The sequence below is a fragment of the Amborella trichopoda genome, chromosome 11, assembly GCF_054954075.1.
Source record: "Amborella trichopoda isolate Santa Cruz 75 chromosome 11, AtrichopodaSantaCruz75HAP2 v2.0, whole genome shotgun sequence".
Taxonomy (NCBI): Eukaryota; Viridiplantae; Streptophyta; class Magnoliopsida; order Amborellales; family Amborellaceae; genus Amborella; species Amborella trichopoda.
In genome coordinates, this window is record NC_142346.1 from 42,729,854 (window position 1) to 42,746,954 (window position 17,101).

Consider the following 17,101-nt stretch of genomic DNA (forward strand, 5'->3'; position numbering starts at 1 on the left):
TTTTAGAGCCATTATTGACATTTCCATTGCCGAAAGTACTTTCGGGACAAGGATTTGAGGCGAGGCTTTATTTTGTTTTCATAAAACCTATGCCTTAGAGAAACCTAGTCCTTTTCTTAAACATAATCGCAGCTCCATAGACCAGCGATTTAGGTTTACCGAATCCTGCTAATTTATTTTGGAAAATTGTTTCATGCAGGCTGCACCACATTTCTACAATATGCGGTCTAGATATATAAAGCATCAATCTTACAGATGGATGCAAATAGCTGGTCCTTCTAAAAACAATAGTAACTAACGGTCCAAATGTTTTCTTAATATAATTATTATTTCTAGTATATATATATATATATATATATATATATATATATATATATATATGTTGTAAAAATGAGTATCAAATTATATTTAAAAATATATATATTGCCAAGCCCGCATTTCTACAATATGCGGGCTGGCCGCATAGAAATCGTGTCCAATTATTTTCATTAGATTTTTCCAATATGTAAAATTTTCAAATTTAAAATTTATTCTTAAAATTTTTTTTGGACCAATTGCCAGAGAATTCTAACTAATGTCATTAAATTCGCTTCGCTTTGGCCGAAGCCTATGGATTTTAAGCATAAACCGAAGCTAAGAGAAGCATGGTGCTGCCGCTTCGGTCAGATTTGGGCTGCTTCGGCCGAAATTTCGAGCTCCTTCGATCATAATATAAATACCTATATAAAAGTATTTTTAAAATTTATTTGGGAAAAAGTTTATACATAGCAAAGGCTCTAAACAATCAAATTAGAACTCACCTCAAAAAGTTTATTAGAATAGGTTGTTTTGTTGCCCAAATATCTTTAAATTGATCATCTCGACATCGAGATGCATAGACATGAGAAAAAAAATAGATTCAAATGTTGGAAATAGTGCATATTGTAATGCATTTTTGGACGGTCAATTTTCAAAATTTTATAGATTTGTTCGATGTGGAATATTTTTGAAGCTTTAAATTTGATAGTTAAAGATGAAAATATATTTTAAGGCCATCAAAATCTCATTTCTCGCAAAAAAAATTTAAAAAAACCCGAAGTCTTCCCCGGAATAAGCAGAAATTTCTCAGAGACTCGGAAGCCAATCTGACGACATTGACTCTAACAATTTGCTTCCATCCAGCTTTTATTGAGAGAGAAACAGAGAGGTTTCTCTATGAACTCTCCTTCTTTCCCAAAACCCTACCAATCAGTTTCCATTTTCAGTGAAGTGCGATTGCATGTGAGAGAAAGATATAAGCCTGCACCATTTGTATCATGTCTTGCGGGAGAATGAGATGTATGGATTCTTTCTCCAAACTTGCATCTGGTTTTTATGCAAAGTCTCAGAGATGGTTATCTTGCCAGATGCTGTGATGATCCAGATCCTTGCAGCATTACCTGTAAAGTCCGCAGATTCAAGGCGTTGTCGAAATCATGGGAAGGCTTGTTATCCTAACGCTACTTTACCATTATGCAATACTCTCTCACTTCCAGTCTTTTGCTCTCTTTCTCCGAGGCCCTTCCGGTGGCCGGGAAATGTTCTAATGCAAGTGCCGAGAACATTCACAATCCTGATTCCTATACGAGAACAGTGTTTGAGCATCAAGGTCTGATATTAGGGGATATCTCCTGCCATAGTGGCATACTGTGCTTTCTGATCGGTTGTGAGGGCTCTCTATTCAGCCCTGTGATGTGAGATCACAGACAGATATGGGTTTTATGCTAAGAGAAGAAATGGGTGCAACTGATGAAAGCCTTATCCCATTAAAACAAGAAACAAATAAGATAATATACAAGAAATAATAAGAGAATAAAAAGCCCATTGGCATAAGAGAAAAATAAAAATTGGGAGTTCTCACAATGATTATCAAGGTTCATCATATTCATATCCAAAAGTTAAAAAATAAAAAGCATAAATCATGTGTATTATATACAATTATAGTTGGGAAATCTGCCATCCATCTTAGAGATGGACGGTAGAGAACCAAAAAAGCCATGAATAACGACTGAAACAATGCTTTGATCTCGTTAAACATGAACAAGAAGGAACTCAATGCTTGAAGCTGGAAACATCAAACAACTTCATAAACTGGATATCTGAGGCCCTTGCTTTGGCAGCAGCAAAGCGCAGGTATTCATCCAACACCGAATCCAAAGACCACCTCTGCAACTTCCTCAAACACCCGACCACGCAACCTGTTCTATGCTTTCCACGTTTGCAGTGAATCAAGAGTGGCCGGTTCGAAACATCGACCACAACTTTCAGTGCTTTGCGAACTGTTTCCTCAGGAATGGTCTCAAAGGGCTCTTTGTGGCCTTCTATTCCAAACTGGAAAAGCTTGATCCCATGGGACTCAAGAAAAGCTTGGTTAGCTTCGGGATAGGGCTCTGGGCAAAGGTATCTGCAGAAACCCAAGAGAGAGAAAATAAATAATCAGAGGGACAAAAAGAATAAAAAAGAAAGCGCAATTAAATGTATTTCCTTGAAAGAGGGGGAAAGATGAGAATTAAAGAAGGGAAGAAGAATTTCAGTCATGTAAAAGAAAGGAGAATTCTGCTGAAAGAATCAAAAGAAATTTGAAAAAAAAAAAAATTCATATATTGAAAAACAAAAGAAGGAAAAAAGGAAGAGTGTGTTTACAGGATGGAACGAAGGCCAAGAATTTGGAGGAAAGAGAAATTGGTAATGTCTGGGAAACTAGAGCGAAAGACACCATGATCGACCATGGAGAAGTTTACAGGGGGTCTTAACGAAATCTCTACCCCTTCCATTTCTCTCTCTACAATCTCTCTCATCACCATAACGCAAAAACACGATCTCTCTTCTCTCCCTCTAACAAAGATTCAAATAGCCTCTCTTCTCTCTCTAACAAAGATTCAAATAACCAAAACATTCAGATGAGAACCCATATCACTTCTTAAAACAATCTCTGCCTCTCTATAAGATAGAATATTATATATAACGAAAACATTCAGATAAGGACCCGTATCACTTCGTAAAAAACTCTCTCTCTCTCTATCTATATAAGATTGAAGATTATCTATCTCTATATGATAAAAGATTATATATGTCCCTGAAAAATAGTTTTTTTTTCTCCCCTTAATTTGAATCTAGTGAAACCCATGTGCGGAGTTTTTTTAAACATCAAATTACGAAAAAGAAAGATAGAGATAGAGACGAAATTCGGCTAGCCCCGTGAGAGGAGGGGGGGGGGGGGGGGGGGGGGCGTGGCGGCCTAGCCGCCAACCTTGTCGAGAGTAGAGAGAAAGAAGAGAGGAAAGATGGCTGGTGGCCTAGCCGCCAACCTCGTGGCGAGGGGGGCTGGCGGCCTAGCTGGTGAGACGGTGGCTCGAACCCACGGCTTAGACTTGGTCCCAGCAGTCTTTGAGAGCTCCTTTAGAGAGGATTAAGATCTTGGGGTAGAGGGTTGAGATTGGTGGTCTAGGTAGGCTACGGAGTATAGTTTGGGTATATGGGTTTAGGTGTATGGGTTTAAGTAAGCTAGGGAGTATGGTGAGGGTAATTTGGGAGTACGGTTTAGGATATAGGATTAAGGTGGACTATGGTGTATGGTTAGGATAAGTTGGAAGTATGGCCTAGGGTGTATGATTAGGATGGACTATGGTATATGATTAGGATGGGCTATGGTGTATGGTTAGTATGGTCTAGGGTATGAAATCTAAAGTATGGGATTTGTGGTCTAAGGGTATGAGCTTAAGGGGTTAAAGTATTATCTCTCCTATCTCTTGGGCTGAGTATTGAAGCACAAACACAATCTCAAAGGGAATATATTTAATAAAAAAGAGTGTTTTAAAAATCGACGATTCGATTTGGAATCGGGTGATTTGGATCAAGTATCGCTCAGTATGTTCCCGTTCTTGATCTGGTAAAAAAAAAGGGGAACCGACCATGATCTGATTGGTTTTTTTAGAAAAACGCTCGATGACATCGTAAGTCGGATTTGATGATGTCATAAATCGCTCGATGATGTCATAAGTCGAATTTGATTTGATGATGTCATGAATCGTTTTGCATGGATCATTTTGAAATTTATATAAATTCTGATGATGTCATAAGTCGGATTTGATGATGTCATGAATCGTTTGCAATACACGGCAACTTCTTAAACCTTTTTATAAATAGCGTTATCTCTCTCATATGTACAATGATGTATAAATTAAATGTTCTATAAATAAATCTCTCTCTTATAAAAAGACATCTATCAGATGAAATTATCTATAATTCTTTTTAAGATTAATTATATTCATTTATTTTTAAGATTTAATATTTTTTAAGAATAATTTTATTTATTTATTTTTTATAATATACAAACATAAAGTGCATATAATTAATATTTCATTATACAATTACAAAAATAAAATTCTATCTAATAATTTAAAAAATTAACATAATTATATGAAATTGTTGTTTATTTTTGTTAATAACTTAAATAATTATGTTAAATTTATATCAATATAATTATTTTTATATATATTAAAATTATTTTTAAATGATATGGAAGTGTTTTTTAATTTTAAATTATTTTGACGTAATATTATAATACTATATTATAATTAATAGTTATACAATTATGATAATAGTATATTATAATTAAAACAATACTATATTAATGTTAACTTAATATAAGTTCATACATGGAAAGAACATCTCAATATTCGTATATTGATAAATAAAAAAAATGAAAGTTAATAATGTAATACTCTCATTTCTTATTGGATTCCTTAAAAACAACATTTATAATGATTTTTAATAAGTTTTTTGGATTTTTTTTTTGTCGAATCCGACCAATTAGGCCGATTCCCAATCCGAACCGCCAATTCACCGATCCAAATCGGTTTTTTGGATACCCGATCTGGGGTACCGATCTATTTTTTAAACCACTAATAAAAAAAAAACCTTAAATACTCAACCTCTAGGCTTATACAATTCATAAATATGGGTGGATGCCCAAGAAACACCCTAATTGACTAAAATTACATTTATAATGAATAAAAGTTAAATCCCATTTTTGGAAAAAAAAGAGATCATTTTAGCCTTACCCAGGCATAAAAATGACAATTTTGTCCCTCAAAAAGGGGCTTTTCCATCTCCATACGGTTCGAGCCCATTTTTGGTGCTTCTCTGTAACATTTCGGACGATCTAACGTCATAGAAATGTAGATCGTCGTGAGGCGATCAATTTCATACAAAATTTGTGAATTGGGACGGAGTTTTGTCTATGGTTCCAAAATTCTGGCCAAAGCCGCAAACTTGATAGTTTTTATCTTCGATCCAGATTGTCATGGTCTTGATCTTCTTTTTATCACAACTTTGTGAACTTTTTTTTCATATTTTATTATGCAACTTTTTTTTTTTTTTTACGTAAGTGGGAACTAGATTTATTATTGAAAAATTATCAAAATTATACTTTAATTTTCTCCTAATTGAAAAAAAAAAAACCCTCAACTTTCATAAACCTCGTCCACACTATTTTCAATTTTAGTATTTGTTTGACCAAAACAACCTTTACAATAGTCGTATTACCGTAATGACTATAGCATTACAGTACTTTAAGTATCGTAATGACCAAGCTAAGCATTATGGTACTTTAAGTACTATAACGATCATGCTAAACATTAAGATACTTTAAGTATTGTAATGCTCGGATGTGGCAAATGAGGGAAAAAGAGACCCAATGAGCATTACAGTCTTTAAAGTACCATAATACTTAGCCTGATCATATCAAGTACCATAATACTTAGCCTGATCATATCAAGTACCATAATGCTTATTACGGTACTTAGGGTCGTTTGGATACCTGGAAATATATTGTCTGTGAAATATATTACTATCATAATACATTACTACATAAGACATCACATGCAAATCGATTGTTACTATTTGAGTAGTACTTAGATGCAACATGGGAAATACATTGTAGTTAGATTACACAGTTTAATATGGAATTGTCTACATAGCGCCTTAAATTTGCCTTTACATTGCTCTTACTGGACATAATGATTTAAAATAGAATTTTCTACAAAGAGACTATTTATCTTTTGTAGGCACAATCATTCTTGTCTTTTAATTTTCAAAATGGGTGGTTATACTAGTGTCATTGAAATACAAAATTTCAAAAAAAAATGACTCACCTCAAGCCATCCAATTTGACATCTAATATTTGAGAATGATTGTGACCTTCATTCACAAAAGATAAAAGATCTCTTTGCAGACATTCCTATTTAATATTGAAATGCATGTGTATAGATAGCATGACTATACCATGCTTGTCATGCCTCAAAGAATAATAACTTAATAGTGTAAATTAATATTGATCATAAATATCATTAATTTGTAGTTTAAATAGTAAGGGAAAATTTCATAGAGAACCCTAATTCTTCATATTATTTCATGGTAGACCCTCTTTCCGTTTTTCTTTCGAACGGCATAAGGAAACACTTAAAGATTTCACTGCACCCCTCATCTCTTATCTCTCTCTTTAATTGACTTTTGACCATAAAAATTAGCCCCAACAAATATTTTTATACCATTTCATTTAAAAAGTTTTTGGGTTGAAATGATATAAAAAGATTTTTTGAGGTTAATTTTTATGATCAACAATAAAAGATGAAGATAAGAGATGAGGGAGTATGGTGAAATTTTTAAGGGTTTCTTTATTACGCTTGAAAGAAAAAAGTAAAGAAGGTCTACTATAAAATAATATGAGGAATTAGGGTTCGATGAAATTTTCATAAAGAGTAATCATTATAATTTAAATAAAATATAAGTTATCACTTGGTTGTCTCGATCTAAACCCTAATCCCAAAAAAATCAATTTTTTTTTCAAAAGATTTAGTAATCATTATAATTTTTCTTGGATTGATGGGGTTCAGTCTTCATGAGGAGATGTAAGAAATCTTTTGCAATAACCCATTAATCCAAATCCCTTTTGTATTGATGAGAAAAATTTAAAACAACACGAAACATACCTAAAATTGTTTGTTAGATTACCATTACGTTGATTTCATATTTCACATATTTTGGGAAAATCTTGTGAAATTTATTTCCATTTTCTTACTACCTAAATATGGTAAATCTCATATTTCCTTGTAATAGATTTTCAAGTACCCAAACAACCCCTTAGTGTACTGTAATGCAGTAGTGTAATACGACTACCGTGAATGCTATTTTGGTTAATGCCAAAATTGGAAAAAAAAAAAAAAAAAGAAGTTATGAACTAGATTTATGAAAATTGAAAGGTTTTTTCTAATTAGATGAAAATTAAAATATATTTATATGATAACTTCCCTTTATTATTTTTTCCCTATGTGAGAACCAGGTCGGTACACAGTGGAGCTCCTTTTCAAAGAGGCTTACGCTACTAATTGCATCATGGTCCATTTTCATGCTACTTTTACATTGAGGTCCTATTTTTTTCTTTTTTCTATTTCGGTTCTTGTTAAAATTGCTTTTCTTGTAGATATACAAAGTTAATTTAATTTCTAGATATATCTTTTTATCAAATTATAAGAATTCTTTGAGTCATTAGTAGTTGAATATGATTAACAATTTGGTAACAACTTCTTCATCATAATTTTGATGTACTTAAGGAAATTAAAGCAGGAGTTATACTTGGATTTCAACTCCTAAAGGCCATGAGTATGAGAGTTACAAAATAAACATATTCTCTATAAAAGGAGGTTAACTCCTCAAGAGAAAATGAGAGAAAAAGATAAAGTATGATGAAAGAGATATGCAAGGTGAATGAGATTCACCAAAAGGGAACTATCAAGTTTGTATGTCACAGGATGGCTCGGTCTATAGGATTTTGCATGAAACTTTTAGGATATGATTTAAGGACATATCGAGTACGTTGTTAATTGATTTATTTATTTATTTATTATTGGGTATTATTATTGTTATTCTTATTGCTAGTATTGGTATTAGTATTATCATTTGTGCATTGGAACTAACATTGTTGACCCCTGTTTTTTTTTTAATACAAAATGCATAACTAGGATGATTTTGGAGAGATGAGTCGTATAAAGAGATGAGTCCCCAGACTCATAGAAACCTCATCCATATGACAATGGTTTTATTCGAATGAAAATAAGAAAAGACCTAAATGACATGGTGTGGAAACTTGTGAGAATGGGCACCAAAAATATTTTTTATAGTTTTTTCTTCATTTGGTTCAATCAAATAAGGCATTTGTCATTTATTTTCCTTTCATTAGAATCTATGTTGTTAAATCAATCTATGGACATAAGCAAGTATATGTTATTAAATCAATCTCTAGTTATGCGTGTGTTTTATTCTTAGATAAACCACCGTAACGTGGATTTAAGTTTGAGGAGGGGATTTATTCAATAAACTTCCAATCATATATTGCTTTGGTGCTTTACTAAGGAATAAGGCCCATTTTACATATATCTCAATATAATAAGGAAAAATATATAATGAGATAATTTACCTTTGGTACAAGGTGGTCATAATTAATCTCAATCATATGTTGCTTCGGTGCTTTACTAAGGAGTAATGCCCATTATACATATATCTCAATACAATAAAGGAAAATATACAAAGAGACCATTTACCTTTGGTACAAGGTGGTCAAATTAATCTTTACCATGGAAAATTGGGTATAAGGTGGTCATAATTAATCTTTACCATGGGATGGGAAATTGGGTATAAGGTGGTCATAATTAATCTTTACTATGGGATGGGAAATTGGGTATAAGGTGGTCATAATTAATCTTTACCATGGGATGGAAAATTGGGAGGCTGCATTTTATTTCATTGATCATGTTTAAAGTTCAAAAGAAATTTTCTCGAACTTTGTGACCCACTCAAGCTATCAGATTTCACATCGAATGGTTGTAAGTAATTGTATCCTCCTTACAATTAATCTTTACCATGGGATGGGAAATTGGGTGGTTGCATTTATTTCATTGAAAATGTTTAAAGTTCAAAAGAAATTTTCTCGAACTTTGTGACATACTCAACCTATCAGATTTCACATCGGATGGTTGTAAGTAATTGTAACCTCCGTGTACCAAAAGTAAATGGTCTCACTGTATATAAATTGTTGTTAAGAAACTAGTCAACCTTTACATTTAAGGAACCAAAGTTACTGTTACAAAAAGGGGAAACTAAGCTCTAGATATTCATGTAAAAATAAATAAATACACATATAAACATAATCCTTATTGGAAACTAGAAATATAAACGGTAGTTAGGAAACTAGGCAACCTTTAACCAATGTTACTATTACAAAAGAGCAGACTAAGCTCTAGATATTCATATAACAAAAGAGCAAACTAAGCTCTAGATATTCATATAAAAATAAATAAACCACTGAAAGAAAAAAAAAATGAATACAAAAACATAATCCTTAATGGAAATTAGGAAAGAAACAACCTCACCAAATTCCTTATTATGTCAAAATCACCCTAGCCCACATCGTGGTGAAATGTTTACCTTTTAAAAGCATTCCACAACCAAGCTTTATATTATTTTTTTCTTTATTTATAAATTGACATTAGCTGTCATTTTGGGTATAAAATATGTGTCTACTCTATAATCCAAGCTTTATAATATAATTTTTTTTCTTTATTTATAAATTAACATTAGCTGTAATTTTGGGAACAAAATATGTGTCTACTCTATAATCTTACTTCCTATATCTGATTTTCTATAGAGAAGACGGATCAAATGCTTACTTTCTAAATCTTACTTCTTATTTATATCTCACTTCCTATAGAGAACAACTTCCTATAGAGAAGAGGGATCAATTGCGATTACTTCCTATGTATAACTCATTTCCTATGGAGAAGAGGGATCAATTAAGATTACTTTATATAGAAAAGAGGGAACAATTGGGATCAATTGAGATTACTTATTCAGAGAAGAGGGAACAATTGAGATCAATTTGAATTGAAAAATTGGATTGAGATTACTTTCTATAGAAAAGAGGGATCAATTGACATCAATTCGAATTGAAAAGTTGAATGAATGTATATCTGCCTTCCTATGGAGGAGAGGGATCAATTGAGATTACTTCTTATAGAGTAGAGGGATCAATTGCATCAATTCGAATTGAAAAGTTGAATGAGATTATATGCGTTCGGAGATTTACATTATCATCTAAAAACAAACCAGATTGACCAATAATAGTTGATGTTGCATTCATCCTCTCTAATTATAAAAAAAGCAAAGAGGGCGCCATCAGTCCACTCAATCTCGCTAATGATCGTTATGTGAGCTGGAGATCTCATTGATATGAGTAATTCTCTTTTTTTATTATTTACAAATTAATATTAGCTGTAATTAAATGTGAGCTAGAGTGAGATTCTACATGTGGAGTGAGATTCGTTATGTGAGCTGCATATCTCATTGATATGAGTAAATTTTTTTATTTATTTACAAATTAATATTAGTTGTAATCAAATGTGAGCTGGAGTGACATTCTACATGTGAGCTGGAATGAGATTCTTTAGTATATACTGAATCAACCCTTCACTGTCCAATGGAAAATGTTCATCTAATTCACCTGCAAACATATTTTTAATGAGAGTTTATCAAGATCAATAAATACCTTGATCTACGAACACTTCTCAATCAATTACATGTACCTAACCAACAAAATTGATAAAAATTTGCAAAGAATTTTTGAAAAGTTTTCAAGGGTCAATTACCACTTATGCATGGAAACAATTAACAGGACTAACAAAACTAACATGTCAAATAGACAAAAAGCTCCCAAGAATCAAACATTTCAAATAAAAGAAACCAAACCAATGAAACACAAAATACCAACAATATGCATTTCAAAGAAGTATAGTAATTGTCAATCCATCAATTGTTAGCTACAACAATATGCATTTCAAATAAGTATAGTAATTGCCAATCCATCAATTGTTAGCTATAGTTTATTAACCTCATGGAACTAATATGTAATTATAAAGGCACCTGCCATTAAAACAAGGTTCAAGATTTATAAGCAGCATACTCATGCAAGAAAACAGAAAGCAAAGGCCACTCGGTACAAGACCAATCCAACTCAAAATTCAAACAGGGCTTTTTTTAACTGGTCCGGGCCTGACTAGAGGCCCAAAAATTCAACTCGAAATCAGCTTGAATTCTAGGTCCAGCCCAAAAGCCCGCACCCAACACAGATCGCAATTCTAATAAATCCAAAACAAAGAAATGATAATCTAATAACCAACAAACAATAACAATGTAATGCCATGTTTCCTACCAATAATAACTCAAATTATTTCTTTTATCAAGATTATTAGAAAGAGAAGACTAAATGGGATTCGTTTGTGAAAATCATTGAACATAATAGTTTCTTGTTGAAGAAATTCGCCAAACTTAGCTAGGAATCGGGCATGAGTTAGGACGGCTAATGGGTTTTCATAGCACTACATCTCAAGTTGCATTCCTATGTGACCTTGTAAAAAAAAAGATCACCAGACTTAACATGTTGGATACCTTCCTGGAGCCAGTAGATGGCGGTAAAAAGGTATCTTCTTGAAAAACTTGGACATAGTAGATGGAGGTCCAAATATCTCCTTGATGCTAGTACATGTAGTGAGATAGAGGCAGGAAACTTTATCCCATTTTATTACATATACAATGGTATGTTTTAGGAATACCAATGGTGCGTTTAGGGAATACCTATTCAATAGTTTATCCCAGTTTATATAGGATGAGGTTTTTATAGTGCCTTCACATTGAATCCGAGTTCTTTTAACGAAGGAAATATCTATGATGGCTCTAAAATCAATTTCCAACATCGAAGATAAAATTTGAAATTAAAAAATTGGTACAAATCTTGAAGGTCTGCGAACACTTATTTTTAATGTAAAATGGACGGTTTAGATAACTTATTACAATATACACTATTTTTAGAGATTGAAATCCTAATTCTTTTTTCACGACCATAACATTCAAGTCGAGATGATCGATGTAAAGGTTTTCCAATGCTTGACTTAAAATTTTCGATGAGTTATAAAGTGAGAATTTACTTATTTTGATAAGGTTGCAGCCCTATCAAGCCATTTTCCTTTTTATATACAATATTTTATCCCATTTTACATATATTCCAACAGATGGAGGTAGAAATATCTTCTTGAAACTGGTAGATGCAGTGAGATAGAGGTAGGAAAGGGGTATGTTTGTGGAATACGTCTTGAACCAGTTTATCCCATTTCACACATATTTCAACATAATACCTTAGCTTAGAGGGAGAAGGTCATCTTATACATGCAGTTCAATATAATACTTTAGCTTTGAGATAGAGGATACATGTATGGAACTGCCCTAGATAGAGGATACATGTATGGAACTGTTTTTTTTTTTTTGGGTAGTTCAACATAATACTTAGACTTTGAGATAGAGGACATATATGTATGGAACTATGTTTCCATATCCATTACGGATGTATATGTACATATCTCTCGATAAAATTAGGTATGTAGAAGATAGATACCAAGTGATTTGGTCATCAAGTTATCGTACCATATTTATTTTCTCTAATTGTATGATTATCCTCTACATATAGAGGTACTCATTTATGTAAAATATTCATCCAAAATAGTGTGAAGATGTAGCGATTGGGCTTTGGATCCGTGAACCACGTAAATGTTGTGTTCTCTTCTTTTCTCTCCATTCTCCATTCAATGTCTTTACAAATGAATCACGTGAATGTTGTGTTTTCTTTTTTTCTCTCCATTCTCCATTTAATGTCTTTGTAAATGTTGTGTTCTCTTCCTTTCTCTCTATTCTCCATTCAATGTCTGCGTATATATGCTCCCATAAATTCTAACATAGTATCAGAGCAATTTGGCTTTTAAAGCCTCATTCTCATACTGCACTTCCTCGAAGTGATCGTTGATGATTGTAATAGCGTCTTGAAAATTTGAACATCTTCGTCGAGGTGATCGTTAAACCCTTTCTTAGCCTTTCATATGCAGCGGCCCTCCTTTGTTGAAGAGAAAGAAACTTTCAAAGCAAATCGATTACTTTAATAGGATTTTCAAAAGTTCTCTCTCTCCTAAGTACTATCTTTCTCGGTTTTGCGGCTCTCTAGTTATTCCTGAGAATATCTTCTTCCCTGTTTCTTGTAAATTTGATTAATGTTCAGATTAGGGATTCAACATATTTCATGGTCTAGAGAGACAGAGAGTTTTATCAATGGATGGTAATAAGGATGAAGCATTGAGATATGCTGGTATTGCAAAAGCAGTTCTGCTCATAGGTGATAAACTTCGAGCATTGAATTCATTGGAATAGCTCAAAGGCTTGATCATAATTTACCCCTAGTTGATCTTTTTGCTGCTTGTGAAACCTTGAATGACTAGAGAGAGAAAAACTGAATGTCCGACTCAATCTATGGACTAGCGTAATGGAGATATTAAAGAGAGAATGGTTGGCGAAACCTGAAGATCTCTTCCTCATTATTTAATTAATGGGCTTTTACTTTTATATGCGCAATCGTTTCAAATTGGCGAGTGATGGGGCAGGTTTGAATTGATGGAGAGGAAAAGTAAGTTCTTTATGTGGAATCGAAGCCGGAATAATTTGACCAGGTTGTTTTTTTCTCAAAAAAAAAAAAATAAAGCTGCACATTTAGAAAAACAACCTTCCGTACATTCATGATTAGCGGATTTTTCAAAGAGAAGTTTTCACAAATCTTCAATGTTTGTTGCCACTTTATTTGTCGCAAAGTCGTCTTTGCTGTGCCTTTGTAGCACTTTTAGTAGTCTTTAGACCAAGTTTGGTGATCACGTATCCCAAATTACATCTCTTCACTCTGGCAGACTATTCAAGCACGCCAGTGAACCAGTGACCATTCAAGCACGCCAGTGAGAGCAATGACTATTCAAGCACACCAATGAGAGCAGTGCAAGTTCTTTAGCAACTTATTTCTCGATCCTGGTTGATGATCAAGTTTTCCATTACTTGATCATGTTTAATGATGGAGTTTTTTGTTGTTCTATCATGTGTGATGATCATCGAGTTTTTTGTTACTCGATCCCAGATGTTCCAAAGAAAAGAGAAAGAAAGATCATTTTATTTTAGAGAGAGAAAGCCTTTAGAAATAAAAGAAGTCTCTGATAGATAAGATCTTCAAAGAGGAAAACCCTAGAGTCTAGATAGCCTAAGAAATGTTGTTTCTTGGAAGACTATGGTAACCCGTGAAATTTATCATGGATTTGATCACTACAACTGCTTTGTGTGAAAGCATCTTGAGTTTGAGGGGGAATGTTAGGATATGGATATCTCATATTCATAATCATATACATCATTATGGATGTATATGTATATATCTCTCGATAAAGTTAGGTACCTAGAATATATAAAATTAGGTATTTAGAATATAGAAACCAAGTTATTTGGTCATCAAGTTATCATACCATATTTACCTCATCTAATTGTGTGATTGTCATCTATATATAGAGGTACTCATTGATATAAACATTCATCCAAAATAGTGAAGATGTAGCCGGTTGAGCTTTAGATCCGTGGACTCTTTTTCTCTCCATTCAATGTCTGTATGCTCCCACAAATTCTTATATTCTCCATTCAATGTCTATATGCTCCCACAAATTCTAACATAAAGCATCCATGTTCTCTTCTTTTTCTCTTCATTCAAAGTCATTCTCCGTTCAATGTGTGTGTATGTATGCTCCCACAAATTTTAATATAAAGCATACATCTTAAAGATGACTGCAAATATGTGGTCCATCTAAAAAAAATTGGAACTAAAGGTCCAAATGTTTTCTAATAGAATTTTTATTTTTATTTTTCAAAATTTATTTATTTTTTCGTATTCATAATCTCAATGTTAGAGATTACATCTCCGTGTTAGAGATTATATGTCCTTAAAAATGAAGTCCAAAAATCCACGTCAAAAATGGATTTCTAAGAGGTGGTTTATTTCTGCATGGACTCATAGAAACCGAGTCCTTATGGAATACATCTTGAATACTTTATTTTATACATACATGATACTGTTTTTTGGTAGGTCAAGTATAGGAATTCAACTTGAAATATAGACGTCTGCTAACTACTCAAGCCCAAACCCAATTCTTACATGTTTTTATTTTTAAAAAGACAATATATACCCAAAATATCTACAGATTTTCATATCCTTTACTTTTAAAATAATAAAAGTTAGTAATTGAGAAAGAAACACGTATTTTATAATATGTAAAATAATAAATGAGTAAATTAAAATTTCTCTTTTAATTTGTGTTCTATTATTTAGTAAGCTCTCATGCTTTTATCAAATGTCCAACGAACCAATGCCAAGTCAATAATTTATAAGTGGTTAAAAGAGCCGAGGCTTAATTGGTTAGTGTTTGACGATTTGTAACGCTACATCTCTCCCCACTTACTCACCTAAAAGAAAAAGGTCGATAATTTCTAATTCTTAATTTACAAGAATGTTAACAACTATTTTTCTTCTTCGTTTGTTTAAACCTTAAGTTGTAAATGCACATGCTTGTATAAATGCATTGAGCATCGCAAGAAAATACAATATTAATTTCATCTTAAAATGCAAAAATTACTTCTAGATAGAACATAATGACTAACGAAATTCATGAGCCCAAACCAATCTTTCAAAAAAATTCCTCTACCAAGTTCATCAAAATAAAACTATTAGAGCACGACTTCTAAATAGAAAAAAAGAGTATTGCATATTTAAGAAAATAAAAATGCAATATAAATTCTACAAAAAATAATTAGTAATCAATGAGAAGTTATGTAGTATAATCATAAAATAAATAAATAAATAAATAAAATTTTAAAAAAAATACACGAGGATTATATATTTAAGAAAATGACAAAGAGATCCAACTATCACAAACAATGTAATACAAATTTTACAACAAATAATTAATAATTAATGAGAAGTTAGGTAGTATAATCATACATAAATAAATAAGGAATTACACTATAAATCATAATAAGATATTAGTAAAAAACACTTGAATCAATATACCTCTTCAGTCACCTCTAATAAGATATCAGTGAAAAAAAACTTGAATCAATATACCTCTTCAATCACCTCTAATAAAATATTAATAAAAAACATTTGAATTAATATACCTCTTCCGTCACCTCCAATAACCATTTAAATCAATATACCTCTTCAATCACCTCTAATAAAATATTAGTAAAAAACATTTAAATCAATATACCTCTTCAGTCACCTCCAATGCTTTAATGTATTTGTCAATCTAATGTATTCACCAACCTTCTAACTTGCTAATCAAACTTACTTATTTCTTGGTGATTTTTGGTCTGTAAGAGCTATTTAAAAAAACTTATGATTACAATAGAAACATGTTATTCCAAATTATTATCACACCGACAGCATGTGATTCCTATCATGTTATTTCAATGTCTTATTTTTAAGTCAAGAGTAAAGGACAAGTGAAAGACGTAGCAAGTTAAAGGGGTAGATGTAGGCTATAGAAACTCTTGGGCTCCAAAGACGGTTGAAAAATTGCATACTTTATTAAACACTAAGTCATTTACCAAACAAAACTCAAATATCAAAACATTTTATAATGAATTTTTTGAAAAAAATGAAAATTAAAAATCTTTAATTATTTGAAAAAAGGCCATGATAATGATGATAATGAAAATTGAAAACTAAAAACTATCATCAATTTGCATTAAAACAAAACGATCACAAATAAAAAAAATGTATATATATGATCAAACAATCATCATAATTATCCATAACAACTAAAATGATAGGAGTAGAGAGTAAAATCAAATTATTTTATGTTAAGTCACAATAAAATTAAAGATGTAAATAAATCAAAATCAAATTTTTATAACAATTGATTAATATTTCCGAAAAATCTATGTACAATCCCGCGTTCGCATAATCGGCTGGGTCACCCCGGACCTGCCCACTGGGCGACCCGGTTTTTGCCTATTTTGGTGGTCAAGCCTGGGATTTAAAAAATTTAATTAAAAATAAAAAAATAATAAACTAATTTGTAATGTGTTTTTTTTTTAATGTTTTCTGATATTTTGGCTGAAGATTGGAAAG

General features: G+C 32.1%; 1 protein-coding gene and 1 long non-coding RNA gene across 2 annotated transcripts; both read right to left on the minus strand.

Moving 5' to 3' along the window:
* Positions 1-1,881: 1,881 nt before the first annotated feature.
* LOC18448284 (inositol diphosphatase DSP1) lies at positions 1,882-2,906 on the minus strand. The gene is made up of 2 exons (XM_006858341.4): positions 2,662-2,906; positions 1,882-2,422 (listed from the first exon to the last, which is right to left on the minus strand). The coding sequence occupies exons 1-2, from the start codon at positions 2,820-2,822 to the stop codon at positions 2,071-2,073; spliced, it is 513 nt and encodes a 170-aa protein (XP_006858403.3). The 5' UTR covers positions 2,823-2,906; the 3' UTR covers positions 1,882-2,070.
* Positions 2,907-10,276: 7,370 nt separating this feature from the next.
* On the minus strand, positions 10,277-16,316 carry LOC148779922 (uncharacterized). Its single transcript, XR_016044865.1, has 2 exons — positions 16,236-16,316; positions 10,277-10,573 (listed from the first exon to the last, which is right to left on the minus strand). It is a non-coding gene; the product is annotated as an uncharacterized LOC148779922 (long non-coding RNA).
* Between the last annotated feature and the right edge of the window lie 785 nt (positions 16,317-17,101).

Bases quoted from the DNA above. Each gene is read 5' to 3' on its own strand.
- LOC18448284 (XM_006858341.4), bottom strand. From the start codon at position 2,822: ATGGTGATGAGAGAGATTGTAGAGAGAGAAATGGAAGGGGTAGAGATT. The intron at 2,423-2,661 runs GTAAACACACTC...GGGTTTCTGCAG, and splicing joins CTTGGCCTTCGTTCCATCCT to ATACCTTTGCCCAGAGCCCT.